This window comes from Colletotrichum graminicola (genome assembly GCF_000149035.1).
Source record: "Colletotrichum graminicola M1.001 genomic scaffold supercont1.18, whole genome shotgun sequence".
Classification (NCBI taxonomy): Eukaryota; Fungi; Ascomycota; class Sordariomycetes; order Glomerellales; family Glomerellaceae; genus Colletotrichum; species Colletotrichum graminicola.
In genome coordinates, this window is record NW_007361022.1 from 344,666 (window position 1) to 360,813 (window position 16,148).

Here is a 16,148-nt window from a genome sequence, read left to right on the forward strand (position 1 = left end):
TCTTGGGGAAGGAGCCGGCAGGTCGGAGGCTGCCCGTATTACAATGCATCACAATATTGGTGCCTGGTCGGTCTTGGCCAATACTATTTATTGCATATCCGTCCCATGTAAGATTTTCAAGTGCGGAGACCTTGACATCAGTTTTTGACAAACGACAGTCTTCTCTTCTGCATAATATGCTAGGAGATGCAAAATAAACCATCACCAGTCCAAACAGTGGGTGGTATTTCATACAAGAGGGGATATCAACAAAGTCCAACAAAAACATGAAAATCCAACTGCAGGGAGAAGCGGGAGGCTGACTTCCCGCTAACACCTAAGGCAACTTCCGCGACCAACTATGAAGCAGCACCCATTCACTGACGAGGGGCAACGTTGCGCCACTGCACGAACCAAGACTCTCCAGAGTTGTAGATGAGACTGGCTCAGAGAAGCCCTTGCCGGCGCCGTGTCATGGCGGGAAACGCTGTGCAAGACGAGACACCCACGGCTGATCAACAAGATCGAACACTTCCGACGGTTCACACGGACGTGTCGTACCCGGGGAGTGACGGCGACCGTCCCCTCGCCCAATCTTTACGCCCCCGTTCCACCGCACCGTTCCATCGACTCACTTGGCATCCGCGCAGGACCTAAGAGCGGGGCCACGGGCCGTGTTTCCACTCCGTTCGTCCAAGTCTCACGATCTCGGAGCTGTCAATCTCCCAAACACCGGCTGGGGCCTTCCCCTGCTCCACGAGGACGGCCGCGTGCACGGCGGCGCGAGCAATGACCTCGGCCTCCTGACCAATGCTGTCCTGAATGTTGGTGCTAACCATGCCGAGAGCCTTTATGACACTCTGGAAGATGCCCTCGGCGGCACGGCCCTCCTCACGCTGACCGAGGATCAAGCCGGGCTTGAGAATGATGCCGTGGTCTAAGCCGGCCTCCTTGATGGCGTCCTCGACACCATTCTTCATCCTGCTGTAGGGCGCTTGGCTCGAGAGGGCGCTGCGGGTGCCAGCGCTGGAAATGAAGATGAAGGCCTTGATATCGGCAGCCTTGGCGGCCTTGACGAGCTCGACGTTGAGGTCATGGTCAATCTTCCACTGCTCAGCGATGCTGCCGGCGGCGGCGCGCGTAGTTCCGAGAGCGGAGATGACAACGGTGGGGAGCGGTTGCAGGGCGGCCAGCTTGGGTGGCCAGGCCGAGGTGTCCTTCTCGATGATGGGCTTGAGGGTTAGGCCGCCGGCCTTGGGCGGGCGGCGCGAGATGGTGTTGACGGTGGCGAAGGCCTCCGAGGTAATGAGGTTGGTAAGGATGTGGGATCCGACGAGGCCGGTAGACCCAATGACTGCGGCCGAGTGCGCCATGGCAGTTTAGATGGTGAGGGGAGAGCTTTCGGGGCGACGGTGGCTTTAAAGAAGCAGGTACCAGAGTTTCAATGGCAAAAGGGAAGAATAAGATGATCGAGTCGACGACCGACCCGGCGGCGTGGTATCTGGCGTAGACGGCCTGGGACTGTCTACGATGCTGCAGGTGTCGGCGTTCTGCTCCTGTCTGTGTGCGGGACAAGAAAGAAGAGAAAGAAAGAAGAAAAGAGGCGCGGGAGCGAGGTGCAGGAAGTCCGTGAGATATGTTGATGCGGGCTTTATGGAAGCTTGTTGCTTGCTTCTCCTTCCGGTTCAAGGACCTGACCGCTACGCTGTCTGTGTGCCTTTGGTGAGACAAGGCCGTGAGGGGGGAGTAGTAGGGGGGGTGCGGCGAGGCAAGAAGAGGAGCGAGCTGGATAATGCGAATGGATGGGATGCTTGCTTGTTGACGGGGCTCCAGCTAAGGAAAAGAGGATGGTTGTCGAGCAGTGCTCCTGGGTGATGACTAAAGGCTGTCTATGGTAACTTGATGTTGGCACCTGCACCTACACTAGAGACGACGGGTGGACCGGGATGGGACTGGATGGATGAGGCAGAGTGGCTGAGAAAAGCACTGCGTTGCAGAAGGGACGATTGGGAAAGTTGGAACGGCGTGATTTTTAAACCTCGGCCAGGGGAGGTCGGAGCGGGTTTCTCTAGTTCATATACATATACTCCGTAGTAAGTACAAAGTGGGTAGGTAGATAGTAGTAGATAGGTAGGATGTACTGGGGACTGTACATGACGGCCTCAATAGCCATGTTGCCTACCCAGTCATGTTCGCGCCTGCTCCACAACTGTCCTTCTCTTTTGGCAACTGGACAGTCTGCGGATGATCGTTGCGGGAGCCTCTTTATCCAAATTGCACTCTCCGTTCGCATCTAGGTTCGCCAGCCTCATCTGCCTCGGCGGCTCTGCCTCACCGTCTCACCAGGACGCACTTACACCGAAACCGACCAGTCCGGCCAGACGGACAACCTTGCATGAATAGAGGATTCTACGCACATTCAGCCATGGCCAGCACCGTTGGCCTCGTTTCCGGGGCTTTTCATCCGACTGTCATGGTATCGGAACACCTCTCGGAACACTGAGGTACAATGGCGCGATCAACGACATGCGTTGCAGAACGACGAGCATCCATCGCAAGGTGAATGTTGCCAAGGCACCATAGCTATTTCCTAGGTCTACCTAGCAGCACCCACCTTACTCATGCGGATTTTGGCGGTTGGGGGGGGGGGGGGGGGGGGGGATTCGCTACCTTATCGCCGGGATCCTGCTTCCGTCGCCGCAACAGTTGATACTTTGGCGCACTCAATTGCCCGGGATTTTTCGTTCCGGTTGGTTAAAGCATTACCAGCTAGGTTTGGAAGTGCGAACTCTCTAGCACCTACATAATGGTACATTCTACGTCTTCGAGCCATGGCCATGCCAGTTCCGCATAACGATATATAATGTCGCCTCCCAGCTTAGGCTGATCATGGCCAACTTGATCCACTCGTGCTTCTTTCTGGTGAAAAGGTGACGTGCATACATACACTCTGCCTGTGTCCAAAACTCCGCCGCCGCGGAACCCATGGCGGAGTTTTACCAGTTGCTGGGTCTCCCGAATACTCGGAAATCCGACGGTGAGGAACCCATCAACTTGCAGGAGAGATTCCGCAGGAACCAGTGCGGGAAACTTTCCCCTTGGGCATTGGTGGCTAGGTCAGCAGCCACTGGTAGAAGAAGGTGTAAGGTGCAAGATGCGGTGGACAGCCACACCAGCGCGGGGTACTGATCCTTGCTTTCTATTTTGCGGCGCACCTGCACTGGGAGCTCCCCCTCCTTTCTGCTAGCCCCTCCCTCCTCAGTCCGAACTTGCGACAACCAATGACTGCCTAGCCACATCATCGTCGCAGCCTCGTCCCGGTTTCCCCAAGAAAGTCTTAGAAAAGGAAAAGGAAAAGGATTACACCACATCTCGATCTCAACTTCGATCCTCGAAAGAGCTTTGCTTCTAATTTAACCCCTCGTGTCGCCCTCAACAAGCCCTAGCAGTCGAACAGCTGCCCAAAATGGCTACACAATACGAAAGTGAGCATAATCCCCTCTGCTCGCCTCGTATCCTACAAACCCAAACTTCCTCCGTCATGCGTTCTCTGACTAACAACCATCCCTCCCAGTCGAGCACAACATCAAGTCTGGGCCCTCGACCCAAGAAGGGACCCGTCGCATTGACATGTCCTCCTTCACCTCCTTCCTCCAAAACCTTACCACCAACGACGCCCCCTCCACGACCCGCCACACGAACCCGCACGCAACGCCAACCCCCGTCGACGCCGCCGCCCTCTACCACCTCCTCCAGCAGCAGTTCCAGACGCTCTTCTCCACGGCCCCCAACGCCGACAACGCCCGCTTCCTCTCCGGTCTCGTCGAGGCCCTCGAGCGCGACATCGCCAGCCCGCCTACCGAGATACCCGGCGTCTCGCAGGAGCACCTCGACTCCCTTGACCGCGTCCCCAAGAAGGCCCTCGGCAAGGACGAGGCGTGTCCGATTTGCGCGGAAAAGTTCCTCGACGACCAGTACCCCCTCGTCGTCGAGCTGCCGTGCCACAGCAGCCACCGCTTCGACCTTGAGTGTGTGAGCCCCTGGCTACGCAGCAAGGGCAGCTGTCCCATGTGCCGCAAGGACCTGACTAAGAAGAAGGAGCAGGTCGTCGTGCCAGATGACGACGAGGAGAACGATGACCCTGATGGATTGTACGCGTAGATCGGGGGGAGCGTGAGACGTGAACATGGTAAGTTTGTGGAGGAGGCCAGCATGAGATGAGTGGCAAACATGGGTTCGACGAACAGGCGAACGAGGGATGGACAAAAGACGTGGAAGGGGCCCGAAGTTTGATTGGAGTTGAGGGGGCCGCAATTGATACCCCCTTTGGTTTTATTTCACGGCGGATGTAAAAAGAACAAACAGAGACGGGCCCAATTACATGTATGCTCAATGGCCATGCATTTGATTTTTAAGACGACAACAACGCCATTCCCTCTCTCTCTCTCCTTCCTCCCTGCGTAGTTGATGCTGATGATTTTAGTATATGCCCACCACCTTCCATCGGTCCACCGCTCCGTACCCTCCTCTCTGTCCAATTATACACCATCATCCTCCCCCCCTTAACCCGTACAGGAGCATCGTGCAAACGTGCTCAAGCGTCACCGGCCTTGGCCGCGCTCTTCCCACCGCTCTTGCCCCCCTTCCTCGTCTCCTTGCCAGGCCCGCCATCGCCGCCAGCCTTGTCGCCCTGCGGCTTGGACACAGCCTGGTTCGCGCCCGACACGTCGAGGGAGCCGCCGCCGGCCTCGTCCTTCTCCGTCCCCGGCCACGTCGTCGACGGGTCGAACGCCCCGTCCTCGTGCGCCACGTCCGAGTCCCGCCCCGTCTTTGTTCCCTCGGTCCCGCTCGGGTTCAACGACTCGCGGTCCTGCGTGTCCTTGTAGGCGTGCCGCCGCGCCGCGCCGCCCGCGAACGCCCGGCTTCTAGTCGCCGCCGCGGGTGCGGTGAAGCGCGGCCGGACGGCGGCGGCGCGGAAGTTGAGGTTGCGAAGGACTCGGGAAGCCATCTTTCTGTGGCGGTGTTGTGTCGTTCCTTTTTTTTTTCTTTTTTTTTCGTTTTGTTCTTTCCTCTTTTTGTTGTCGTTGTCGACGTTGTCGTATGATGTAAGTTCGGCTGCAGACGGGTTTGCTCCCTTTTGTTTCTTCTATTTCCGAACGGTATACTCAGCTCAGCTCGACTCCGTTCAATTGAAAGTTGATGATCGGTTATAGAATTTTGATTGACTTATGGGGAAGGGAAGAGTTGTAGAGTGGTGATGAGGGAGAGCTCTCCAGGCTCGTGACGTCATCCGTACGTGCAATGACGGACAGGACCAGACCAGCCGCGGCTTGTGGCGTCCGGCGTACACTTATCCCAGATTGTCATCAATTCGTCATTTCTATTTCCACCACGGTAAATCAAAGAACAGTTGAAAAACCAAGTCCTTTCCGACTCATAAACCGTATGCAGCAAAATTCGCTCGGCTCTTTTCGGCGATCGTTATGGTGCTCTGCTGTCCCTCTCTCCCCCCATCGACTATGTAGGCCGGACCTCGTCTACCTTTTGCGACCTTACCAGCCTACCAAGAGCTTGATTGTGGTGGCCGTGGGTTTCTTGCGAATCAATGATTACATCCGGGTGGCTTCCGATCAGTCCCTCGCTCAGAAACATAGCGGTTTGCCAAAGCCATTGAGCCTTCCTTCCCTCATTCCTTTGAGATCTCGGCCCCGTTTGCTCATGCCAGTTTCCGGAAAGGATGCATCCGGTCATTTATCGGACGCCCCAAGGAGCCAAGAATAGGGTTGCAATTGTCTCAATGTCTCAACCTCATTGGCCGTACAACTTGGCCAAGTAAGACCACCGGTGCGACTGGATTGGACTACCTAGGCTACTTGCAAGTCCAAAGTTCGACCCCGTCCCTTTCACGAAATGTTCAAGACACCCACGGCGGCCTTCCAACTAGAAAGCAACCTGGACAAGTCAGGGTCCAATCATGCCTTCATCGTTCTTCTCTCTCCATCCGTGGTTATTATCATCCTCCGTTCTGTTTTCCGCCCTTGTTCACATCGCGTCCTCTGTTGGCCAGCTTACTCCCTCTCAGGGTAGTAAGGAAAAGAACAGAGAATGGACAGGGTATTATACCCTTCCGGCTGTGTTCGTCAGTCGTGCGGACGGTTGACCGAGCACTCACGGCCGAGATACGATGCCGGGCGTGGAGTGCACATGAGGTCAGGCATGCCAATCCTCTCAATGTAACAAGAGCTACTTGGCACATTCTGCTCTCGTCTTTGATGAGTCGAGTGAATGAGCTTGATGGTTATACTGGTGCGCCCCCCAGCATTTGATCACCCCAAGAGATCCGATGGCTCTAAAAAGCCACATACTGTACTGGTAATGATCAAATTGTTAGAATGCCACACTGCAGTTCCGACGCTGCTCATAGGCTGGCAAGCTGGCTCTACAGAGCCGGAGCGAAGTCTCGGTTCTGCACCAAAGATCGTAGATCTCGGCCGAAACCAACCAGGCTAGCTGTCCGTGATTCGCCAAATCACTCGCGTGGCGCGGAGTGGCCGTATACCGGCCCCCGAGACAGTTGGCCAGCATATCCGGGTGCCTTTGAAGGTTGGGTTGTATGAGGGCCAGGAATCTCGGGCTGTTGGGCGCGTCTGTTGAGTTCTCGCGTCTGCATCTAGTCGAAAGGGGCACGCCACAAACGTCCGCACTTCTCTCGTTAGCGAATCTGGCATTTATCCCAAGACATGGCCATGGCCCACGACAGCTTCGTTACTCGAGAGGCCTTGCTAGAGAACCAACAGCTAGTGTGCAATCCTGGTTCGGCGGAAACAGGAAGGGCACATCGGCGATGCTATCGCCCGGCGGCAGACTGAGGTCGCACACAACGAGGCCGTTCTACCGATCATCTCTCGGCCATGAGCAACGCTTGTTGACTCTCTGGCATTAGTATTTCAAATGAGAGTGGGATTCTTATTTAGGGGCCCTGGCAACCTTTTCAATCAAGGCCCATCGTCGTCGCGCGCAACTGGTCATTTCTTGAAACCAAATCTCCTGCAGTCCTGTCCTCTTGCAGCATGCAATGCTTCCCGCCCCGTTGGTACAGTTGGTTCTGTACCTTCCAGCTCGCCGGCGAGAGCCAAATCTATTTTGTCATGCACGGGGCCTTGAAGCAAGCCGAAGTGATCTTGGGGTTGGTCGGCCGGATGATTGGAATTTTAATTAGAAATCTAGAACAAGCATCTCGATCGAATACGCCGTCTTCCGACTGGCATGGCCAGGGGAATCGACATGCCACTCTTGTATGTACTACCTCGAAGGGCATATTGACCGGCCGGCGGTCGCGATAACCCACAACCTGCTAACTCATTGATGCAATTGCCAGAGCTTGCGCGCCCCTCGCATGCAATGCCTATACTGACGTACGTTGCCAATGCGGTTTCTCTTAAGGTCGCACAGGTATGTATCCGTACACAATGTAGGCATACATGCCTATACAGGGCAGCCACAGGACTCATTGCTCCCTCGCCACGTGTATTGAGGCTTATGCTAGTCAATGAAGCACCTCTGTTTCAAATGTGGAAGAGACGCAGACCCATAGATTGACACATCAATAGGAGAGCTTGGGATTGTGGATGATGCATCAAGACGTAATAAAAGTCGTCAGTGATATCCTAGAAATCCCAGGAGCCACTACTGACCCCTGAAAATGACGGTTGCCAGACTGGGCGAAAAGACCGACCTCCGCGGCCGTATTATTGGGGTTTTGGTTACGATTTGCACGATCAGCAGTCTTGAACAGTGAAGTTTGTGTTTGCAGCCCACCGCAGGCGGAGTGGTCAGGTAAGCCACAACTTGGACTATCTGGAGACTATTAGCGGCAGACACCATCGACCATCAAATGCTGGAAGGAAAAAGAAGAGAAGAAGAAAAAAAAGGGGGGGGGGGGGGGATTGTGTCATGCGTTTGACACGGAGATGACCGGTGATGGATGTTCCCACGTTCGGGCATGCTCCTCCAGTCGGAGCTTCTGAAACGAACCTGCAAGATTTTTGGGATGAGCTTTTCGTGTGAGCATGGCATTGGTCGAGAATCCCATGCCACGGTCGGTGCTTGTTCATTTGGATGTACTCGTACTATGTAGACTCGGTTTTTTTTATTGAGATGGGCCTTGTCGAAACTCGAATTTATCAAGAGACGTCTTCTATTTTTGGGTTGGCCGATGGGAAAGCATATGTCTCGAGTGGGACTCTTAGTGGAAAGCCAGTCTGTGATTTGTTTCTTTCCGCCGACAGCGGTTTCCATTGTAACATTGTCTCGAGTTCAGCTGACCGCGTGGCAAGGTTGGTAGAGCGAGTGCGGACGAGAATAAGATGAGTCGCTAATCTGGGCCAGCAGCAGGAAATCTAAGGGGCGGAATCTTTCCAGAAGACTGCAAAATGTTCTTCGTGCTCCACAAGTTCTTCGCGTTCCACATGTTCCATATGTTCTTCGTGTCTCGGATTGGGCCAGGCGTGCCTGCGATTCGTTGTCAGGCGGGGTCAATCACACTACCGGTAGGTACCTAGGTATCTGTCAAGAGCGGGGCAAGCAGCGGTACACGTACTTATGAAGCGTCGTCATAGTCGTTGGGTACCGAACAGCACGCCTGTACGGATACACAGTTTCGAGATGTTTTCCCTTACTACTACTTCTTTTGCCTTTGGCGGTGAAGCTGATGCGCAAGCCTCGGTCATCAGTTCTTCGAGAAAAAGTGGAACAGACCAGGTTTAGGGAACACCTGATGCTGACGGGGCCTCGACAGCCATTCGCGCCGACGAATATGTTTCTTGGCTCACTGCGGAGACGATGGGGCCCCAGGTCTCAATGCTGCCCAAAACCTGGCTAGCAGGAAGTCCGGGTTGCGAAGACGTCGACCGCCAGCCGATGCAGGATGTAGGTAGGCTCGCCCAATTTCCCTTGTGATGGTTGGTGTTAGGTAGTCCGGTTTGTCAATCCTGTGGCAGAAAGGCATATGCAGAGAGGAAGGGAGAGGCGAGCTAAGGAAACTCGAAAGGGACGAAAGGGCACCGTAGCATTCTCCACACGTGGGGGGCGGCAGGGATGCCGAATCGACTCGCTACTGCCCTGTTGATACAGTACATAGTGCATTGACTTCCCCGAATCCGGCAAAAGCAAAAGTACCGCGCCCGTTTGCGGGGCAGGACATAACGGAGCCGTGGTGGCGTCCCTGGCATCCGTCTTGTTGTCATGCAGTTTGCAAAGACGAAGGAGAAGTGGTCTAGTTTGACACTGGGTTGGTTACCTACATGCCTTTCAGGTTCGTGATTCCCGGCGCTGGGCTCTCACGTCCCGTAGTGGATCTTGACATGCGGTCAAGATCCATGGTACCGGTGTTTGAGCAGAGAGCCTAAGTACCTATTTTGGTAGCCTGAGTGTCTGGGATTTTCTCAATATCGGAGGCGAAACATGGCTCTGTCTGTACCGACGGAAAGTCTTGTAAGCCCTGGCGGCGAATTGCGATAGAAGAGAGGGGGAAGTTGGACAACGGATGGCCGGCCGGCAACTAGGGTGAAGGCCCGGGTCGGTTTGTCGGCGGTTGGCCTCGTGGCCAAGACAGATCTAGGGGCACCTGACTTAGCACGGCGCGATATAGGCCTGGGTGTCTCCTTGTTATCTGCTGCCATCCATGACCATTGCAATGATAGCTGGTCGGCCATGGACTCGTCGGTGATTGGCGGACTTGGTTTAACTTCGCGTACAAAACCTTCTCGAGTTCCCAAGGTACTGCATCGGACCTTGTCTTCAAGGGAATGCCTATGGCCTGCCCCTCGAATCCGTCCAGTAACCAAGCGTAAGCGTTCGATAGTCGACAGTCCAGATGCGGGCTGGCTCATCGAAGGCCGCCGATGTGTTAGGTTTGGGTTGAGTCAAGTCATGGCCACGGTCGACGCTAATCAATGTCAGTTGCTTGATGGGGCTGTTCGTTGTACCCAGGATCGATTGGCTGCGGTGGCACGGGCGACGGCTCTTGACTTAGACGGAAAGAGGAGATATGATGCGAATGCCTACCTAGGTACGTAGGTAGGTAGGTAGGTAGGTACATGGAGAGGAGCTGCGCAATGAAGCACGGTCAGGTTTGGTCGAGTCGAGCGAGATTGGTTGTGCCATGGATACTTTTCCAGAAGCGGCGTGTTACTTGATGCGTAGCGTCCCCTGTCCAACTCGTTGCCGAAGGTGATGTAGGACGATTACGCCAAGGGAGGGAGTAAGAGTAGGTAGGTAGGTGGTGCGAGAGCTTCGGGTAGGTAGAGAGGTTTGGCTGTGACTTCGTTTCTCAACCATCTCGATCCAAGCAGGAGCTTGTTGCCGCAAACTGCCACACTACCGGTACCTAGGTACTGGCTGGATGGCACAGGGGTGGCATATGGCGCACGCCGCACGCGACATGTGGTGGACATCCATCCGGCAACGGTGTTGGGCAGTCGGCTCCAGCTTCGGGGGAGAAACCTATTCGTGTTTCCTCAGATGTTGGATAAGTGCACGTTTCGGACCTTTTAGTGGGTGTCAGTAAAATAACAACTACAACAATGGAATAATAAAAATAGAATGATACCTTTCCGTTGACTCGGATGGGAGCGTGTGGTTACCTGGAGTTTGGGCACAGCACCTCGCTACATGTGTAGGTAGGCAAGGTAGGTAAGTAGGTAGGTATGGTATAAACTTGGCGGACGTCGCAGCTGGCGATGCTTTTCCCAACCAGTGGATGGATGTATGGTAAACTCCTGTCTGAGAGTACTGGGTAAAGTCATATAATTTACCCTCACCACGGGTATTCCGGAGCAGGATCCGTGCTCTTCACGACCATCACACTACCGCGTCACCGACACAGAGAAAATTAGAAATGAACCGGACCCATCTGACGAGGAAAACAAGGAAAGGAAACAAACGGTTGCCTACGGGGGCTTTGGTTGTGTGCTCTGCCGCCAAGTGCGGCTTGGCGAGATGGCGTTTCCCACCTACCCATCTAACATGCAGCCACGAGAGGTCATGTTACCTGCGCCTAGGCGCCTTACATGGTAAATTGGTTTGTCTTTGGCGGCGTGTTCGGATCTGGAAGGATCCTCCCTCATCTTTCACAGTTGCATCATGCGAGAAGCAGTCGGCTTGCAAGTGATCGGGTTTGATTGTGGGTGGATTCCATGTCGTCGCCTTTTCTTTCTTTTCGAGAGCCTCGGACTCTTTAATTTGGGGAACAGGGCCAATCCTCACCATGGGTCATCCGTCAGCCTGCAGCAATGGGAAACGAGAGCGCAGAAAAAAGCAACAGCAGGATCAGGGCATCTCAGACTGCTGCAGGTCGTCTTGCTTTGTCGATTACCGGCATGATGCATCGTATAATCATTCGGCAAACCCTCTTCGACCCCACCACCCTTGCCCTCAACTCTCGCCGAGGAGGGAGGATACAAGTACTCTCTCTCTCTCTCTCTCTCTCTCTCTCTCTCTCTCTCTCCCTCTCTCGGACCATGATCCTTGCCCCGTTGCACAAGCCTGCCGGTTCCCACCCTCGCTGCCATTCACATCATGTTGAGCCCACCCCCCCTGTTAGGAGCAAGAAGCGTGGACACCCACTTTGTAATTCCAAAAGGTAGATGCGGATACCTAGTTAGGTAGGCAACGCAACGTGGGACAGACGGGGTTCCTGCTATGTAGTGTGTAGATGCATCCTGGCCTAGCTTGACCTACGTACATTACCGATCGCGACGGCGTTTACGGGTTTCTCTGGGCTTATGGGTGAAGAAGTCAACCTTGGGGGCCGTGGAAAGCATCCCAAAGAAGCACAGTTGCACAATGTTATAGTGTACCTAGCAACGGCAACGGCAGGCGGACTTGGCGTCCGTAGAAGAAAACCTTAGCGAGCCTGACTGAGTGAAGGGAGAAACGACGTGGTCCTGGCCACCGAAGCCGAACTCCCGCATATTAAGTAGCGTACATCAACTAGTAATGTACGGATACAGTGCCCTTTTTGGGGGGCATTCAAGCGCCTGGGTCCTCGGCTTCAACGTAGTAGTAGGTAGATACCATGATAGGTACCGTAGTCTACGGCACATTCTCCTATGCCGACATTTGATAGCTGCGCCGCCTTGAAAGGATGAATTGAGCAGAGCGGCTGATGTGCTCACACATTGAAGGACCGAAGTTGTCTATCGGTTCATATTCACTCTTGGCAGGTTTTGCTTTCCTCGCTCGGCCCGGGCTGGTCTAGTCTGGTCTGGCCTTGAAGCTGGATTGCCCTGCAAGTAAACCAGGAGGAGAGAAAGTCCATACACGAGAAGAAAACAAGATGGATCAGAACAGTTCACACTTGGCTGCTGCTACTATTCGCTCATTACCATGTGGGAGAAGGAGGCGAGATGTTATCTTATTGTGTAATCTGTCTCTCGCATTCGCCTGATCCACCCTGTCAGGAGTTTGCTGGCCGTCTCTTATCACGCCTGTGTCAGTGCTGGACCGTCAGTCTGAGGGTGGATAGTCACTTGCTTACTCCGTACAGTAGGTAGGTAGGTAGGTAGGTACGATGTAGGTAGTGTAGCCCCTGGCATCAACACTACCTAGCACCGGCTTCAAACTCAAGTCACATGTAGGTAATTGACGACCCCCCTAGACGCCTTCTACTATGTATCCGTATATCGTTGGCCTATCTATCGATACCTGCCTTGCTTACTTTCTGTAGGTAGGGAGTGTGTACTTGGGCCCGTGAAGCCCCTGATCCTTTTCTTTTATCCCTCTCGTCCCATCACCTCTCCCTCCTCATGTCCCCTCTCTTTCGCACTCTCTCGCCCTCCTCTCCCCTGTTGTTGCAGCTAGACTGGCCACTCCCCCCCATCTCCCAAGCCCCATTTTTTCTTTACTTCCTCTCTCTCTGCTCTTCGTCCATCCACCCTTTGCTCCCCATTCCTCACCAAGTCTCCGGTTTGACACCGTCATTCGAGGCAACTTGCGCAGCACAATACCCCTCCCCGTCACCCCTGTCACCCCGTGCCAGCTGACTGCAATAAGGCCCCACTCCTATCTATCCTACCTGTGCTCCATTTGTGTTGCCAGTACACTCACACTCTTCTTGTCCTCGTCTCTCCTTCTTGCCTTGCCTTACTTTGCTTTCCACCCTCTTCGCCATTGAAAAAAAAAAATCCCATTATTGTTTCCATTCCCATTCACTCGCCGCCTTCGTCCCCCCCCCCTCCAAAAAAAAAAATCACCAACAAATATACCGAAACCCGAAAACCAAACAAACTACTGTCCCCCCCGTCTGGATCATGGTGCACTCGACTCGACATCTTTTTCCTTAGATCAGAACAAGTGCAGACGCGAGACGCTTCTTGAGAAAGACGACTGCTGCACGTCGCAATGGGCAATAGCCAGGGCAAGCCCATCGACTTGGATGGTGAAGGTATGTGTTTCGCAGTCCATCCTCTCCCCGAATGCACAGCACAGCACAACACCGCCAACCACCACCACCACCACCACCAACACCACCACCACCACCGTAATCCTACACCACCTTGACCGCCACTAAGCGGGTGGTGGAAAAGACAATTACCGCCGCCCCGAGCTGTCGTGCAATTGCTGCTCCTGTGGCACTGCACTGCGTATCCCCATACCGGCCCTTCCTGCTCCTCTCTCCCGCCGCTTATTGCTGCCACCTCGATATCTTGTGCCGCCAAGCTAATCCATCTCGTCTCTCTCTGTCCAGTCAACCTCAACCATTTCCGCCTGCTACGAGTTGTTGGCAGAGGTGCCTTTGGAAAGGTGCGGATCGTCGAAAGAAAAGACACAAATCTCTCCTTCGCCCTCAAGTACATCCGGAAAGATGAAGGTGCATATCACCTCTTCCCCTGCCGTCTTGTCTGGCTGCCTCTTGCCCTCTCCCACCGCCGAGACGTGAGGCCTGGCGCATTGTAACCCTTTGATACTGACGGCTGGTCCTCGCAATAGTTGTACGATCCGAGAGTGTGCGGAACATCATACGAGAGCGTCGAATGCTCGAGCACGTGAACCATCCTTTTATCTGCAACTTGCGATACAGTTTCCAAGATATCGAATACATGTAGGAGGCATAGCTCTTTCGACACCATAAGCCTCCCGTTGCTGACAATCTGTTCACTCAGGTACCTAGTTGTCGATTTGATGAGCGGCGGTGACCTACGATTCCATATTTCGAGAAAGACCTTTACCGAGGACGCAGTGCGCTTTTGGATTGCCGAACTGGGATGCGCTCTTCGTTACATTCACAGTCAAAACATCATCCATCGCGACGTGAAACCCGACAATGTTCTCCTCGACGCCGACGGCCATGTGCATTTGACCGACTTTGTAAGTTGTCTCGCAGCAGCTCTGTACGCCCATGTTTGCTGATTGGGTCAGAATGTCGCCTCCGATATCATTCCTGGAAAGGTTTTGTCGAGCAAGTCGGGCACGCTGGCATACCTCGCCCCCGAAGTGTATGCCGGCAAGGGCTACGACGTGCGTGCAGACTGGTGGTCACTGGGCGTCCTCTTCTATGAATGCATATATAACAAGGTGGGGCAAGCACCATCAACTAACGCTTGGCGGCCGTTTTCACTGACACTATCTTGCAGAGGCCGTTTGACGGCAATTCGGAAAACACCTTGAGCCAACAAATCCAGCTCGCCAATCCCAAATACCCCATCACTTCACCGCCCGTTAGCTTACCCTGTTTATACGCCATCCGAGATGCCTTGGACGTCAACCGCGACAAGCGAATGGGCTCCACGTGGGAGAGTTTTACCAAGCACGAATTCTTCATGATGATCGACTTCGAGGCGCTCGAGCGGAAAGAAATCGAGCCTGTCTTCGTTCCGGCTGCCGACAAGACCAACTTCGATGCCACGTACGACCTCGAGGAGTTGTTGTTGGAGGAGGCTCCCCTCGAAGCGAGAGCCAGACGACAAAAGCCCCGTGAGCGGCTAAAAGAGGACGCATCTGACAAGGAAATCAGAGAGGATGAACTGTACCGCATGATTGAAAATGAGTTTCGTCCATTCGACTACACGTTGGCTGCATACAAGAAGTAGGGATCCGCTCCTTCTTTTCCCTCCGCTTTTCGTACTGACACTCTTAGAATCACTGGCCAAGTCGACGAAAGTGGATACGTCAATGGCGACATGGTGATGATGAACCAGCCGCAGGCTTTGACGACTGATGAGGCCACGCCTGTGGTAATGGCTACGAATGGGGGGTCGTCCAAAGCCGCGCAGCCTCTAGGCCCGTTACGAAAAAGCTCAAGCTTGGAAAAGGCGCCGGGGAGCGGTCAAGCCGGCGTGCCTCGTCGACCAATCTCCAAACCACCCCCGATACCACACTACCCCAGCCAGTATTCCAATCAGAGGTCGGTGCCGCCGGGAGCAGGACAGAGGGTCACTAGCCCGACTGGCGGCATGCAGGTCACACTGGATGGTGGCGGCAGCTGGTCTGACCTCGCCCGGCAGGACGCCACGCTACCAACGGACGCCAATGCTATTAGCGAAGGCAAATCCGAAAGCTCTGGCGGCGTGTTCGGCTTCCTCAGAGGAAAGAAGGGGAGAGGGCATAGCCCGAAGCCGAAGGAAAGAGGAGTATTGGGTAAAGAAGGCGCAAGGCAAGTCATTGGCTAGAGGACAATGGCAGTCTGTCTCAAGAGTCGGATAGATACGCAGGGAGAGCAGGATCGATACCCGAGGAACTAAAGAATGCATCAGAGGGCTACTTACCAAAGCACCGCAGAACCCAGGGTGCGGATTGCCCAAGGACGGCCAGATCGTGGCACGCCAGCGCCCAATATCGGAGTCCATGCGCCTTGGCGCCTCATGGGACTTGTGCTATGGGGGATTTCCAGGGGAGAGGCCACGACGCCGAGACAGTAGACATCGTGCGAGAGAGGGGGAGGGGGCCTACTCAGAATGTGTTGTTGTCAGCAGGCGGAGGTGTCTCGCCCGCCGGCGAGATGATGGTGGTTTGTCCCTACAACGCCGGGCCGGAGTCAACTATTGCGGCTACCGCCCTTGGCAGGCCGGGAATCATAGCTAGCATCACAACCTGTCAAGTCACAGGATCTAAGAGCATGCCGTGATAGGCCCGATGAGGGCAACCGATTCATGGCGGCAGAGCATCGGATG

The 16,148-nt window shown here is 54.5% G+C and overlaps 4 protein-coding genes across 4 annotated transcripts; 2 read left to right on the forward strand and 2 right to left on the reverse strand.

Annotated features, from left to right (window-relative positions):
* Positions 1 to 632: 632 nt before the first annotated feature.
* On the reverse strand, positions 633 to 1,352 carry GLRG_05384 (uncharacterized protein; the record flags this gene model as incomplete). Its single annotated transcript, XM_008096069.1, has 1 exon — positions 633 to 1,352. One exon carries the CDS (start codon positions 1,350 to 1,352, stop codon positions 633 to 635), a length of 720 nt encoding a protein of 239 aa, XP_008094260.1.
* A 2,093-nt stretch (positions 1,353 to 3,445) lies between these two features.
* On the forward strand, positions 3,446 to 4,140 carry GLRG_05385 (uncharacterized protein; the record flags this gene model as incomplete). Its single annotated transcript, XM_008096070.1, has 2 exons — positions 3,446 to 3,464; positions 3,554 to 4,140. 2 exons carry the CDS (start codon positions 3,446 to 3,448, stop codon positions 4,138 to 4,140), a joined length of 606 nt encoding a protein of 201 aa, XP_008094261.1.
* Positions 4,141 to 4,573: 433 nt separating this feature from the next.
* Positions 4,574 to 4,987, reverse strand: GLRG_05386 (uncharacterized protein; the record flags this gene model as incomplete). Its single annotated transcript, XM_008096071.1, has 1 exon — positions 4,574 to 4,987. The coding sequence occupies one exon, from the start codon at positions 4,985 to 4,987 to the stop codon at positions 4,574 to 4,576; it is 414 nt and encodes a 137-aa protein (XP_008094262.1).
* Positions 4,988 to 13,380: 8,393 nt separating this feature from the next.
* GLRG_05387 (uncharacterized protein) lies at positions 13,381 to 15,647 on the forward strand (the record flags this gene model as incomplete). The annotated part of the gene is made up of 7 exons (XM_008096072.1): positions 13,381 to 13,423; positions 13,727 to 13,849; positions 13,969 to 14,080; positions 14,142 to 14,346; positions 14,398 to 14,553; positions 14,613 to 15,064; positions 15,116 to 15,647. 7 exons carry the CDS (start codon positions 13,381 to 13,383, stop codon positions 15,645 to 15,647), a joined length of 1,623 nt encoding a protein of 540 aa, XP_008094263.1.
* Between the last annotated feature and the right edge of the window lie 501 nt (positions 15,648 to 16,148).